General features: G+C 38.0%; 1 protein-coding gene across 1 annotated transcript; it reads left to right on the forward strand.

Annotated features, from left to right (window-relative positions):
• Positions 1–2154: 2154 nt before the first annotated feature.
• LOC124279730 (cell growth-regulating nucleolar protein-like) lies at positions 2155–14475 on the forward strand. The gene is made up of 5 exons (XM_046715593.1): positions 2155–2237; positions 2618–2765; positions 3397–3511; positions 4521–4631; positions 14266–14475. Exons 2-5 carry the CDS (start codon positions 2641–2643, stop codon positions 14473–14475), a joined length of 561 nt encoding a protein of 186 aa, XP_046571549.1. The 5' UTR covers positions 2155–2237; positions 2618–2640.
• The last annotated feature ends 1675 nt before the right edge of the window (positions 14476–16150 follow it).

Raw genomic sequence — 16150 nt, forward strand, 5'->3', positions numbered from 1 at the left:
ATGGAATATAGGTATGATTGTCCCTTTATTCAAGTCTGGGAGTGTATCAGAACCATGCAACTATCGTGGAATATCTCTTCTAAACATTTCTGGAAAATTATTTGCTAATATATTAGAAAAGCGTTTACGCGCCTGGGTTGATCTAAACGAGCTACTTGACGAGGCTCAAGCTGGTTTTAGATCCGATTATAGTACAACTGATAATTTATTTATATTACAGTCATTATGTACAAAGTACCTCTGCAGACCAAAGGGAGATTCTATTGCGCTTTCATCGACTTTAAGAAAGCCTTTGATTTTGTTGACCGTAAAAATTGCTATTTATGTTACATACCAAAAGGATGCCATGGCAAAATGTATAATATTTTAAGAAGCATGTATGACTCTGTTGCAGCCTGTGTTAGAACTAATTCTGGCAACACTGAATCGTTTAACACTTCCGTTGGTGTGCGACAAGGCTGTGTAATAAGCCCGTACTCTTCATCTTCTTTATTAATGAACTTGTAGATGATATGTATAAATCGTGTAATAATGGAATATTTGTTACTCCCCAAATCAAAGATTTACTTTTGCTTCTCTTTGCAGATGATATTGTTACGTTTTCATTCATGGTAAACGGACTGCAGAGACAGATAAATATTCTTCAAACATTTTGTGACACATGGGGACTAGAGTTGAATATGGAAAAATCTAACATAGTTGTCTTTAGAAATGGGGTATAGTGGCACATTCTGAAAAATGGTTATTCCGTGGCAAAAGTATTAATGTTGTTTCATATTATAAATATTTGGGTCTTCTATTTTCCAGCCGATTAAATTGGTCCATGGCATCTAAAACCCTTGCAGCACAAGCTAAGAAGGCATTATTTCCTATTTTAAACTGTTTAAGGCTAATAAGTTTATTTCATTTGACTCAGCTTGCTTACTTTTGACACTAAAATAGCACCAATATTGTTATATGGATCTGAAATTTGGGGAGTAAACTATTTCGAAGCTATAGAAAATGTGCATGCATCATATTTTAAAAGATTTCTTACTGTAGGTAAATTTGCTTCCAACAAAGCCGTACTTGGCGATACAGGCCGCTATAGCATGCATATTGAGAGTCAAATGAGAGCTATCAGATACTGGATTAAACTTATAAGAATGCCTGATTATCGCTACCCTATCAAAGCTATCAATTATTATTATCCCTAGACAAACGTGGAAAGTATTCTTGGGCTTCTGGTGTCCGAAATGTGTTATTTTCAAGCGGGTTTTCTTATGTTTGGTTTAAGCAAGATGTTGGTGATATAAAATGTTTTTGTTAACTTTTAAGCAACGAATAAAAGATATATATATTCAGAATTGGCACGCATCAGTAAATTCATCGAGTTTTCTAAGTCATTATTCACAATGTAAATCGATGTTCGGACCTGAAAAATATATTAGGTCCTTAATGATAAGTCCCCTTTTAAGAAATTTTTGTAAATTTAGAATCTCTCTACATGCCTTAAAAATACAGCGTTATAGAAAAGATAAAATACATTGGAAGATTTATCATGTTCTCATTGTTCTTCTGGTAAAACTGAAGACGAACGTCACTTATTATTAGACTGTGAGGCATTCTCTGCTGGCCGAAAGAAGTATCTAAAATGCTTTAATGATGCCCCACAAACGATATATAAAATACTTAATTCTAATAACGATGACACTATTAAATCAGCTGCCATTTTCATAAAACATTTGATGTCCATCCTTAAATCACATGTAAAACCATAATTTCGTGTCACGTGACCAATATTTGTTAAAATGAAAATTCAACTGTACTATGGGCCACTGTGCCTACATTACTGAATAAAACCTGTCTGTCTGTCTGTCTGTCTGTTTCCCTTCGTCATACACAGATATAGCCCATACAATTAGCATAACAATATTGTAGATCTATATTGTGACACTCGCCATGGATTTATATATTGCGCGCATTCTTTTTAACTTCCCGACGTGCCCCTATGTATCACTGATAATGAATCCTGTTATCGTATGTGTTAAAAGTTTCCGAATACTGAAAGAAGTTTCATAAAATCACCAGTCTAGGCGTGGCATTAATTTGCTTTGTTGTAAGGGGCTTTTCGCTGAGGTGAAGCGGCTTTAGGAAACAGTGTTGCTTCCGGTTGTTTCCACACGTGTTGCAGGATACGGTTAGTTTGTTATTATGATAATCCAGATGCACATAATACGGACAACTATAAAGTCCGTGTATGTAAATATTCATGATATTGATATTCTTGAAATAATCACATACTGACATTAATTCATGAATCCATACATTGGCAGAAGTAAAATAAGAATACCGAGAGTGTATGATAATAGGCTACTAAAGGCTCGTCTTCATTATGTTCATAGTTCTTTGACACAAGGTATGACTTCCGCCCATATCCCCCCTAAACTTTTACAATGAGATACAATTAAAATATATGTTAAAACTCATTCTTATCAGATAAATATATATATTCAGGTGATATGATTTGACTAGGATTAAATTTAAGGTGGGATACAGGCGGAAGTCTTTCCTTTTAAACATTTTATTAATTTAGAGTAAATCAGAAAAATCAACATTGTTTGTGATGCCCTTTCAGACAAATCCTGATTGAGCGTGACCATGGTGTTTTTCTCCTGTAACGTATGTAATGAAGCCCTTAAGAAGAACCAGGTTGAAAAACACTGCATGACGAAATGTCGGAACTGTCAGTCTGTGTGTTGTATTGACTGTGGCCAAGACTTCTGGTGAGTTATTATTATTTTGTTATTATTTTTATAGGAAATTTATATAGCGCACATATCCACGCACTAGTGCATGCTCAAGGCGCTGGTATTTTTTCCCTCGATCATTGGATGTCAATCTCAACGGCACATCGCATTATCAATGTCAACTCCCTGGGGAGCATACAACTCTTGCAGCCACTAGGCGCACCGAGTTATTGTGGCTTTCTCATCCTAACGAGTTCACTAATTGTCAAGGTAACCATGGGTTCATTTCCGTTTAATACATTACAAGACGCCACTTCACCCTATCATCATGATAATCATGTCAACATGATATGTTTTTTTATTTTATTTGTGTTCATAAACATTGCTAAAAATACATTTCCACTATGCCAACTATACACTTTACATAAGCATGGATCGATTAAGCCTCATAAAAATGCTTAACTCCCTGAACTGGCTAGTTGAACTTGTTGTTATGTGATTTAGACAACAAAAACAGCTGTTTACGAAGAATGCCAGTAGCATGTTCACCTGATGTAGGGGCAAGAATTAGCCTAGAAATGTGGTGTTGTAAATAGTAAAGAAGTTGTAAAACCATACCATACATTGTTGTGTTTTCCTGTTTGTTCAACTCATGTCATGGCTATAGGGGAAATGACTTCGAGAAGCACACAAAGTGTATCAGTGAAGACCAGAAGTACTCTGGGAAGGGATATGTCGCCAAAGTCAACAAAGGCGAGGCCAAGCAGGATCGATGGATAGAGGTTAGTGAAGACTGCATTGGGAGTGATCTCCCTGTCTTAAGGAAAATTGTTAATGTAACATGATCGTGCATGGAGCTGTGAGACTATTGGCTTGTGCATTGTGTAAATTGTAAGATTTCATTTTTAGGCCATGATGTTCTTGATGTGTATTCTTAAGGAACGATCGTAAAATTATTGTCCCCCTGAGAGGGTACGTAAATCCCAAAACTCTGAAAGTCAATTTAAACTAACCTGTATTTTTAAACATAGTATTCTTGTTATTTTAATTTTGGCTAACATTTCTTATAATCGCCAACGGCTGAAGGGATGGTGTAAATCCAACTAGGGTCCATGCAGGTAGCAAAGGTACTATAAGTCCCCATGGTCCCTAGTATGGTGATCTACCTTCTGTTGTTGGCGATCTATAGCCTGTTTTTATATTGTATTGTCCCTATAGTGCTATTAGTTTTAAACTTTCCACGCTAGTTTTAATTCTAATTGTGATATTTTAGTTGTTTTACTGTCTTTCGTCGACAGGTTTTTATATTATACATATATTCCACTTCAAAATCAAATATGTTCTCGTCACGATATGGCTGAAATATTGCCGACGTGACGTTAAATAATAACTCACTCACTCTTAAGGAACGATTCAGAGTTAATGAACATGTTTAACTTTATACCCTCATCATATCCTACTTGTCACCATGATGAAGACGCGGCGTAAAACTAAACTCACTCACTCGTAACAGGAACCTAACAGGTTCAGGTGGTCAGGCTCGCTGACTTCGTTGACAGTAATGACACATGTCATCATATCCCAGTTGCAAAGATTGATAATCATAATCAGTGGATTGTCTGGTCCAGACTCATTGTCATATTGCAGTAGTAAAAGCTATATTGATTCTTAGCTTTATGATATTTTTTAGATTTATTAGTAATCATAGTAACTCACTTATAAATTTAAAGGATGATGTTATTACGAAAGCTGTAACCATGGTAACTGATATTTTTTATGATGATATTACAGCAGGTCCAGTCAGCCATAGATGACCAGAGGGGAGGCAACCCCAGACTACGAGGCACCCTGGAGAGCATCAAGAACTATCCTAACATTCCTCGAAAGAAGAACAAGTTTGAGGTCAGTAGGGCTGTCACTGAAAAGAAATTGTAACATTGAGAAAGAAGTATGCATAACGTGATATTTATACTGATTATTAAGGTTAATTATTATGTATTTTTAGGGCTCCTTTGCCTTTAGGCAGGAGACCTATTGTAATCGTTCGTGTTTTTATTATTATTATTATTATTATTATTATTATTTATTCTTCCGCCGTATTTTGTAACAGAGCTACAGAGAGCACCGCTGGACAGAATGCCTTGACAAAAATCACCCAGATGCCCACCGAGGTGTAGATATCGCGCTTTAAAATCTCTAGGCTGTAGGCCCAATAGCAAAGGGCAGATAATTCAAAATTAATTCAAAAATTTCAATTTCAAATGCAAATATCTCCGTAACTAATGCTCCAATGTTTGCCAAAGTTCTGGAGCAGATGCGCAATCAAAATGCCTACAATTTAGCCTGGGCGGCTCAAGTCGCTAAAATGCACCGTTTGGGCGCTATTTGGGATTGAAGTTTTTGTTGATGTTTTCAGCAAAATCCTGACTGCATACCTCCCAAAATGTGCTGCACTAAAACTACAAGGGGCTACGGCTTTCAAACGTTGCATACTTTGTGTCTATGCATGTTTCTACACAGTAGCATCGTCAAATGTGCCTATGTTTATATGATGGCGCCATATTGGCGCTACTTTTGGGCAAAAGTTGTCTTCAAAAACTTTCACGGGCTACTTTGCTATTTTGTGCCAAACGAAACTTACCACATACAACACTTTAAACGCTTGTTCTGAAGTTGCCTTTGGTTGTTGAACATTTTCTGTTCTTGGTCCTATGTCAAAAGTCACGTGATGCGGCGGCCATATTGGATTGAAGATGTTTATCGGAAATTTGCAGATTTTGTTGGGTAGGCATTTTTCGCAATCCATAACTGTGAGTGTATGAACTGCAGAACGCTGTAAATGTGCAGATATACAATATATACCTCAAATATTGATGCCCATAAGCTATGTTTCGATATCTTAATTAGTTACGGATATCTAGATGTTTGCTTCTGTTGTTTACTTTGTACTAAAATGTATTTTCAAAAAAATCGCAGCGTCATAACTATTTCAACTATGCAGCTAGAATATGGCAGTACATAGTAACTAAGTGTGTTGAACATTTTTCTTTCTTGGGTGTATGTCAAAATGTGTATTGCTTGGCGGACATATTGGAATTCGTCAGATTCTGATGATACTACATTATAAACAGCATAGCTTCTCAAGTTCTGCACAGAAGGCAGTAAAACTTGGCAGTATGCATCAACATAAGATGCTTAACATTTCGTGTTCTTACATGCATATCAAAAGTTTGATCGTTTGTCGGCCATATGGCATTGAAAATTGCAGAAATGCATTACGAGTCCAAAACGGCACAAAACAGCATATAACTCCACCACTATTGCCCCAATCGCTTCCATATTTGGTATGTGACTTGGTCATGAGATGCCGATCATTTTTGTCTGGTTGTCCCAGAGCGATATCTCTAGCCGTTTGGCCCGCCATCTTGGATTGAAGTTTTTCATTTATCAGGTTGCCATAGCAACAAAAGTTGAAATTCAAATGACTTGATTTTTACAGCATCGTTAGGCACAGTCAAGGGAATGCTGTGTGCAAAATCTCAACTCTGTGCGTTTCATAGTTCCGGAGATACTAACTATACAGTATTTTGACGGACAGACATGCGGACAGTAGGCGGACATATTTGTCACTAAATCTGACCGGCGCATATGATACATCGGGTCTGGGCAAAACAGAAACATTAATTCCTGTCACCCTACAGGTAATAACAACGGCGTCTTAGCTCGCCAAAAAACGTGTTTTTGTTTTGTGATGGACCAGTCAAATGACCTTGACCCCCGTGACCTTGGTGACCTTGACCATTAGAAAGCATTTTCGACATTCTATCAAGTTCCGGGGTCAAAACCCCGAAAAACTCAAAAATAACGATTTTTAATTAGGGCTCCTTTGCCTTTAGGCAGGAGACCTATTGTAATCGTTCGTGTTTTTATTATTATTATTATTATTATTATTATTATTATTATTATTATTATTATTATTTATTCCTCCGCCGTATTTTGTAACAGAGCTACAGAGAGCACCGCTGGACAGAATGCCTTGACAAAAATCACCCAGATGCCCACCGAGGTGTAGATATCGAGCTTTAAAATCTCTAGGCTGTAGGCCCAATAGCAAAGGGCAGATAATTCAAAATTAATTCAAAAATTTCAATTTCAAATGCAAATATCTCCGTAACTAATGCTCCAATGTTTGCCAAAGTTCTGGAGCAGATCGCCAATCAAAATGCCTACAATTTAAGCCTGGGCGGCTCAAAATTAAGCTAAAATGCACCGTTTGGGCTATTTGGGATTGAAGTTTTTGTTGATGTTTTTCAGCAAAATCCTGACTGCATACCTCCCAAAATGTGCTGCACTAAAACTACACAAGGGCTCACGGCTTTCAAGCGTTGCATACTTTGTGTCTATGCATGTTTTCTACACAGTAGCATCGTCAAATGTGCCCTATGTTTATATGATGGCCGCCATATTGGGCTACTTTTGGGCAAAAGTTGTCTTCAAAACTTTCACGGGCTACTTTGCTATTTTTGTGCCAAAGCAGAAACTTACCACATACAACACTTTAAGCGCTTGTTCTGAAGTTGCCTTTGGTTGTTGAACATTTTCTGTTCTTGGTCCTATGTCAAAAGTCACGTGATCACGGCGGCCATATTGGATTGAAGATGTTTATGGAAATTTGCAGATTTTGTTGGGTAGGCATTTTTAGCAATCCATAACTGTGAGTGTATGAACTGCAGAGCGCTGTAAATGTGCAGATATACAATATATACCTCAAATATTGATGCCCATAAGCTATGTTGTGATATCTTAATTAGTTCTACGGATATCTAGATGTTTGCTTCTGTTGTTTACTTTGTACTAAAAATGTATTTTCAAAAATCGCGAAGCGTCATAACTATTTCAACTATGCAGCTAGAATATGGCAGTACATAGTAACTAAGTGTGTTGAACATTTTTCTTTCTTGGGTGTATGTCAAAATGTGTATTGCTTGGTGGCCATATTGGAATTCGTCAGATTCTGATGATACTACATTATAAACAGCATAGCTTCTCAAGTTCTGCACAGAAGGCAGTAAAACTTGGCAGTATGCATCAACATAAGATGCTTAACATTTCGTGTTCTTACATGCATATCAAAGTTTGATGCGTTTGTCGGCCATATGGCATTGAAAATTGCAGAAATGCATTTTGAGTCCAAAAGCGGCACAAAACAGCATATAACTCCACCACTATTGCCCCAATCGGCTTCCATATTTGGTATGTGACTTGGTCATGAGATGCCGATCATTTTTGTCTGGTTGTCCCAGAAGCGATATCTCTAGCCGTTTGGCGCCATCTTGGATTGAAGTTTTCATTTATCAGGTTGCCATAGCAACAACAGTTTGAAATTCAAATGGCTTGATTTTTACAGCATCGTTAGGCACAGTCAAGGGAATGCTGTGTGCAAAATCTCAACTCTGTCGCGTTTCATAGTTCGGAGATACTAACTATACAGTATTTTTGGCCGGACAGACATGCGGACAGTGAAGGCGGACATATTTGTCACTAAATCTGACCGGTAGCGCATATGATACATCGGGTCTGGGCAAAACAGAAACATTAATTCCTGTCACCTACACAGGTAATAACAAGCGGCGTCTTAGCTTCGCCAAAAAGCGTGTTTTGTTTTGTGATGGACCAGTCAAATGACCTTGACCCCCGTGACCTTGGTGACCTTGACCATTAGAAAGCATTTTCGACATTCTATCAAGTTCCGGGGTCAAAACCCCGAAAAACTCAAAAATAACGATTTTTAATTAGGGCTCCTTTGCCTTTTAGGCAGGAGACCTATTAATCGTTCGTGTTTTTATTATTATTATTATTAGTATTATTATTATTATTATTATTATTATTATTATTATTTATTCCTCCGCCGTATTTTGTAACAGAGCTACAGAGAGCACCGCTGGACAGAATGCCTTGACAAAAATCACCCAGATGCCCACCCGAGGTGTAGATATCAGCGCTTTAAATCTCTATGGGCTGTAGGCCCAATAGCAAAGGGCAGATAATTCAAAATTAATTCAAAATTTCAATTTCAAATGCAAATATCTCCGTAACTAATGCTCCAATGTTTGCCAAAGTTCTGGAGCAGATCGCAATCAAAATGCCTACAATTTAAGCCTGAATGGCTCAAATTAAGCTAAAATGCACCGTTTGGGACGCTATTTGGGATTGAAGTTTTTGTTGATGTTTTTCAGCAGAATCCTGACTGCATACCTCCCAAAATGTGCTGCACTAAAACTACAAGGGACTACGACTTTCAAGCGTTGCATACTTTGTGTCTATGCATGTTTCTACACAGTAGCATCGTCAAATGTGCCTATGTTTATATGATGGCGCCATATTGGGGCTACTTTTGGGCAAAAGTTGTCTTCAAAACTTTCACGGGCTACTTTGCTATTTTGTGCCAAAGCGAAACTTACCACATACAACACTTTAAACGCTTGTTCTGAAGTTGCCTTTGGTTGTTGAACATTTTCTGTTCTTGGTCCTATGTCAAAAGTCATTGCAAGCGCTACGGCTTTCAAACTTTGAAGAGCGCCATAAATGTTACTGATCAAAACATCTGTTCAACATCAGGTAAAAAACTATTTGAGACGTGCCCCAAATGAAAGAAAAAGAGTGCCAAACAAACTGACCCACAACTCCAGGCAGAACACGCGAAGCATCACGCAAAAACGCTTCCAAGAACGTACCAGTCATCAAAAATAATACTTACACTCAAAACCCCAAAGTTTGGACAGATTTAATGAAATAGGGACTTCTTTATATCACCGACGGTACCCAGGGATACATTGCGAATGTATCATAAGTTTAAAGTCGACATTTACAACACGACAGATTACCCGGTGCAAACCATCACGACAGTCTGAAGGAAGCGCAAGGGCGATATCTCCTATAAAAAGAGACTACCACTGCAAAGCGTGGTCCACGTGCATATATGGGAGACGATGTCAATTTCAATTGACAATGACGAGAGCTGTCCAGCGTGTGGGTTAAACACAAGCTAAGCGATACTGAAGTAACAAATAGTATGTCTAAGTGTATTTTCAAAGACAACAGAGGGACAAAGTGAAATTCTATTTTTCCTCACTGTATAGTTGCTATCTTTATTGGATTCTCTAGAGCACAATGAAAATTTGCAGTATGTATCTCAAGCGTTTGCTGATCATTTTTCTGTTCATGATGAGAGCATAAACATATGATTCTTTCGATCCGAGCTTTAGGTGTTATGTGCCAAAAACCCAAGCGTTACACAAAATTAAAATACAGTGCAGTAGAGGTGTTATATCTTCATTGAAATTCAGTCTTTTTATTAAGGGGGTATGTCTTTAGGCAGCTTTTTAAAGATTGGTCAATGAATGAAGCGTGCCGGTCATGGTAAAAGTTGTAGCTGTGGTCTAAGGGGTAACTCTGGTCTAGCTGAAGTAAAGCTGGTAAAATGCGGCTCGGTTTGCAATGCCGAAGAGTAATCGCTTTTACTAACAATTGGTGCTGTTTGCATGGATTTTAAAACTTCATAGGTGACCTGTATCGCGGTTTGCGTGTATTTCCAGTATATATACCTGCTCTCGATTCACAAATTCAGTTGCAACAGCAGCCAGTGTAACAGTGTAATGGATACTGATAAAACTACTGAAAGTACCTTTACTGCTGTGTAATCACAAGTTCACTTGCGCGTGGCGTGAGTGTGACTGACTGATTGAGTTTAGTTTTACGCCCATGATCAGCAATATTCAAGCTATATGGCGGTACTTTACATCCGCGGACTGACCCCAGGGATACATTGCCGAATGTTTCCAAAGTTTCTCACACATTCACGGCCGCGCGCACATTACCGATGCAAAGCATCGACAGTCTGAAAGAATGCGCCAAAGGGGCGATATCTCCTATAAAGAGACTACTGCAAAGCGTGGTCTCACGTGCAGATATGGGGAGCGATGTAAATTTCAATTGACAATGGCGAAAGCTGTCTAAGCGTGGCGGGTTAAACACAAACTAACAAAGCGATACTGGAAGTAACAAATAATTTGTCTAAGTGTATTTTTCAAAGAGACATCAGAGGGACAAGGACATTCTATTTTTCCTCACTGTAAACATTAAGTGACCAACTTCGTGTTATTCGGGACCAAGCCGTTATGGCGACTTCGTGCCCCTCTGGAAGGATTTCATATTTAGCATGAACATCAGAACTACTTTAAAAAGTAACTCTACCCTGTTTGATTCCAAAGTTTCTTAATATCACCGAAGCACATGTACATTGTATTGCTAGGTTTTGTTGTTGTTGTTTTTGCTTATTTGGTTTAAGAACTAAGCCTCTTTGATACAACTAAAGAAGGAGAAAAACATATTTGTTAAAGCAGATTTATAATGTAAATATTACCAGCTGTCACCTTATATTTCAAATTATGTTAATTTTCTTAATAGTGATTAATCATCACAAATGAACATATTATTGAATATGCAAGACAAATTTCAGATACATTAAATCCAAAGCAGATACTCAAAAATGACTTTCAAAATATTTCTCAAACTGAACATTCGTGTAACCTTGCTGTCAGACCCTGGTGAAATTTCAAATGAATTAAGCTGAAAAATATGAATGACCAAAAACACTCAGACTAAAAATATCCCCAGAGCTATGAAATATAAGCCCAATGTTAAAGATTAAGGTTTATTAGTTACATACAAATCACGATATTATTGTTTTGAAACTCATAGCGATTATAATTACATTTCCCTAAAATTGGTGAGGCTTGCGTACAATCTCCACAACAAGCCCGAAGATCGTCAGAAATACACTCAGTTGGACCCATAGGGCAGTGATGTCAACAAGCGCCGCGATGCGTGTATTGGAATCTCTACGCCGTCAATGCATGATTCTTATTAAAACTTCATAATAGGCAGCAAAATCAGCTTTTAGCTACGTTCTTACATTACTTTCAATATGGCGATATATAATTTTCATGATGTTTAAACAATGACATAATGCCGTAGCGATTTAAAGTACTTCGGGATTATTTTTATCAAAGCACGGCAGCTCATTACATACGTTCTGACTGGTTTGTGTATTTTCGCTTTATAACAAGTATGGAAGTGGGGGCGAGTCTTCTTAGGTTACAGAAAGAGGCGGTGGTGGCGAATACACTGTATAGTTGCTAACTTTATTGGTTCTCTAGAGCACAATGAAAATTTGCAGTATGTATCTCAAGCGTTTGCTGATCATTTTCTAATAATGATGAGAGCATAAACATGTGTTATGTGCTAAAAACCCATGGCGTTACACAAAATGAAAATACAGTCAGTAGAGGGTGTTATATCTTCATTTGTAATTCAATCTTTTGTAAGGGATATGATATTTGGATGGAAATGGTGTCTACCAACAGTGCAGAAAAAATCCAGCACCACAACTTCGCCAGGTACCTCTATCAGTAGACAATGCACCATGATAAAGGGGTATAAAATGTCATTCTTTTGGTAAAATGACACATGAGTTGTGTTTACTGACCGTGAATCCGACTTGTCGGCTACATGTGGAGTGCATTTAAATTCACATAATGTCAGTCACTGAGAGAACCTTTCAAATTATTTAGTTCAGGCAATCAAATTTTGTTTCTCTGACTGTGTTTGAACAAAGGGTTCTTCCGTTTGGATATTCATGATACCTAAGTGATATTATTTAATCTACGAAAATAGGTTTTGTGATGAGTTTATCGATACTTAAAGACCTCCCAGTACTTCCAATTGAAGAGCATTCGACCAGCAGTGATATGATTCATATTAACTAATACTATTACTACATTCATGAGATATGTGAGAGATGCAAAAGGCTCCAAAGAAGTAAATCCAAGGAGCCCTTTATCGCTGCTCGCAGCTATATTTATAGATGTAATTTGGAAATGTTTGCCTTCTCACGAGCTCCGTCTTAACGGTGGTGATCTTTACGTATGTGCCGTGTGAATATTTGTTGTGTCAATGAGCTATTGATTTTGTTTCGTTTTGCTTTATTCGTTAGTTCGTATGGATGTGGTATACGCCATCAATACTGTAATAATATCGTCCTATGGCATATGACATGCTTAGGGTTTGAAGGGGAATATCGGTTTGGTTGGATTTTAGCTATTACAAGGTTAATGATGTGTAATTGTATATTCAATGGCTGCTTTTTGGGGGTTTCGGAATTTCAGATGGACAGCTCGGGATCCATTGATCAGGCTTAATCTCCCCAGCTGTGAGATATTGGCATGGGCAGATGTCGAGATTGAAACATAAGCACCTTTAGTGCTGGTCAGTGTCAAAGATAAGACTACTGTCCACAATATCACATATATGATAATGGACCGATGAAGGTCGAGGTTAGAATATTGATCTTCAGTAATTTATGTTCGATAGGTAAGGAGACAGCTAACAGGGTGGTCGGTCGGGCTACCGTGACTTGGTTGACCTGTGTCATTGGTTCCCAATTCCCAGATCGATGCTCATGCTTTCTGTTGATAACTGGATTGTCTGGTCCAGACTTGATTATTTCTGGACCATGGCTGGAATGTTGCTGAGTCGCGGTGTAAAATATCAACTCACTCTCACTCACCTTTGACAATGATGGCAGATCATGATTATCATACATATCATAATGCTTGTCATGATATATCACATATAGCAATGCTTGGGTCACAATATACATATTCTGATGCTTGAGTATTGATATCACGTATCACAATGCTTAATTAAAAGGTTATCATAGATATCATAATGCTTGAGGAACAATTATCATACATATCATAATATGCAAATAGTGATTCAATAAACAATACTATGTTTGTATCATGATATATATATGTTAATGATATGAGGTCATATGATTGATATCTCAATGCTTGAATCATCATACATATCATAATCATGGAATCATGATATCATACTGCGTTTATGAGTTAAGATCCATGATGCCGAACATATCTTGTTCCTTGAATCTCGATACCATACATACAATGATGCTGGAGTCTCAATATTGTACATGTCGTGCATGTTAACTATATGTAAACTGTTTGCCATCTTTTAGCATCTTCCATATCCCTCAGCTTGCATGGCTAAGATGTGGTATTCCTCACTCACCCTGAAGATCGGGTTAGAATTGATCTTAGTGACCCATACTTGTGAAGGTGACTTCGTTGACACTTGTCATCATTATCCTAATTCGCGTGAATCGATGTTTATGTTGATCCCTGGATTGTCTAGTCAGACTTGATTATTTACAGACCTAGGCATATATAACGGAATGTTGCTTTCGGGTGGTGTGAAACTCACTCACTCACTAACTCTTGTTTCAATAGCTGCTCAGAGACAAAGCAAGATCACAATGAGGCAGCAGCAGGAAGCTGAGAAAACACTGACACAACAAACATTCAAAGCAGGTGTCAGTGAAAATGGTTCGCATGAGAGCAGCAGGAAACTGGTAAGAGAAGGGAAAGGAAGAAAGGAGGAAAAAGATGAATAAAAGGAGAAAAGGACAGGAAGGTGGAGCCAGGCCGATGAAGATGAGGAACCAACAGAAGGAGCAATCGAGAGTCAAGAAAGAAGAAAAAGCGGCAGCGTGAGGAAGAGCAGGTTGAGAGTCAGGGGAAAGAAGAGGAAGAGGATGGAGGAAGATGAGGTGGAGGAAGCACCATATGAGCCTGAAGAGAGGGAGGAGGAGACAGAAAAAAACTAAGTTTGACTGGGAAAGTGTGATCACTGAAGATATTCGACATCCGAAGGGGGAAAGTACAATCAAGGGATTGAAGAAAAAGGTGGAACATCTGTTTTGGATTTTCATTTGTTTGGAGTGTTCAATGCTGCTCTCAGTAATATTCCAACTTGGTGGGATGTAGGAAGGATTGACGTATGTGTTTACAGTCTTTCTTTTGTACCAGGGTGATATCAAAATATCCAGCCCTCTGTGTATGTCTACAATCTCTCTCTGTGCAATGGCGATATTGATATTATCTATTTACATGCTAAGAATGATTAATGTGTATGTCTACAATCTCTCTCTCTCTGTCTGCCAGCTATATGATATTCAGTATCTATTCGTAATAGAATGAATTAATGTGTATGTGTTTACAATCTTTCTGTCCCTAGAGTCATCTCAGGGTATCTATCACAGATGGGACCACCAAAGTCGAGGAAAAACTTTAGGCTAAGTTTGAGAAGAAGGTTTCAAAAGCCAAACTTCAAAGTAATAACTTAAGGAAACGGGTTAAACTTGTAGGAAGGCGATGATATAGGATTTGTGTTTATGATGGTATCAATATGTCTACACTGTTAATGAAAAATAACATCTTCAGCAGATGTTTACTTGACTTGTCTAATAACTCAAAGCTGAGTGTGTAGACTGTTTTCCTGTGAGAGTGAAATAATAATTTTACAAAGCATTAGGAATTTATTCTTAACAATGATACCCAACACAATGTTCGAAATGAGTGTAGTGAAGGTATGGAAATGAATTCCATGCTGTTGACACTAAGAAAAACAACTATGTGGTAATATCCAGCCTACAGCCAAAGAGTGAGGAAGACCTCATCAACATAATCACTGGTCTACTTCTGAGAGAATGATATGTGTTCAAATATCAAGACTCAAAGAGTTCAAGAGTGTCCCAATTTAATAGATCCCACTTGCTCGATAAATACCCTATGTCATGTTTCACTGCGATCATAATGAATACGGCTATCGCTGCTCTCATCTCACAGGTTAACATGGACTTACTTACTGACAGTCGTTGTTGTGCAATGATGACTTCCACTGAAACTAGACCACAGACCTTCTTAGTCTCTTTCATCATTACAGATCCAGAGGGTGGTTCAATGGATTCTCACTCCCAGAGAGAGGGATGGGAATGGGGTAATGATTTAAAGGAGTCCACTTTCGTCAGCTGAAAATCAGGTTCCGATTCCACATCACAGATTTTACAATGTGTGAAGCCCATTTCTGTGGTCCTTTTACCATGATATTGCCATGATATTGCTAAAAGTGATGTAAAGAAACATATTTGCAACTTCAAGAGGAGAATTTCATTACCCAGATGAGTGTGGTTGAATTTATTGCTTGGTTTTGCTCCTGTGGATCCTAAAGCTATGGTAGAGAAGTGGATTCAGAATAGATGTGAGGAAGGTATGATGCAGCTAACATTGTGCAATATTTCAACCAATGTCATGGTTTAGGGGATACTGGAGAATGGGCTTCACACATGCATTTGTCAGAGAAACTGAACCAAGGACTTGAGTGTGACAAATAGCAACTTTAACCATGATAACCATTAGAGGCTAACCCACCACAAAGTCATGTTTCGCAAAAGTCTGAGAGTGACAACCCTTGCCCTTGCTTGGTGTTGGACAGGACAGACA

This window comes from Haliotis rubra, unplaced genomic scaffold, assembly GCF_003918875.1.
Source record: "Haliotis rubra isolate DU_JTF1 unplaced genomic scaffold, ASM391887v1 Scf2552, whole genome shotgun sequence".
In the NCBI taxonomy this organism is placed as follows: domain Eukaryota; kingdom Metazoa; phylum Mollusca; class Gastropoda; order Lepetellida; family Haliotidae; genus Haliotis; species Haliotis rubra.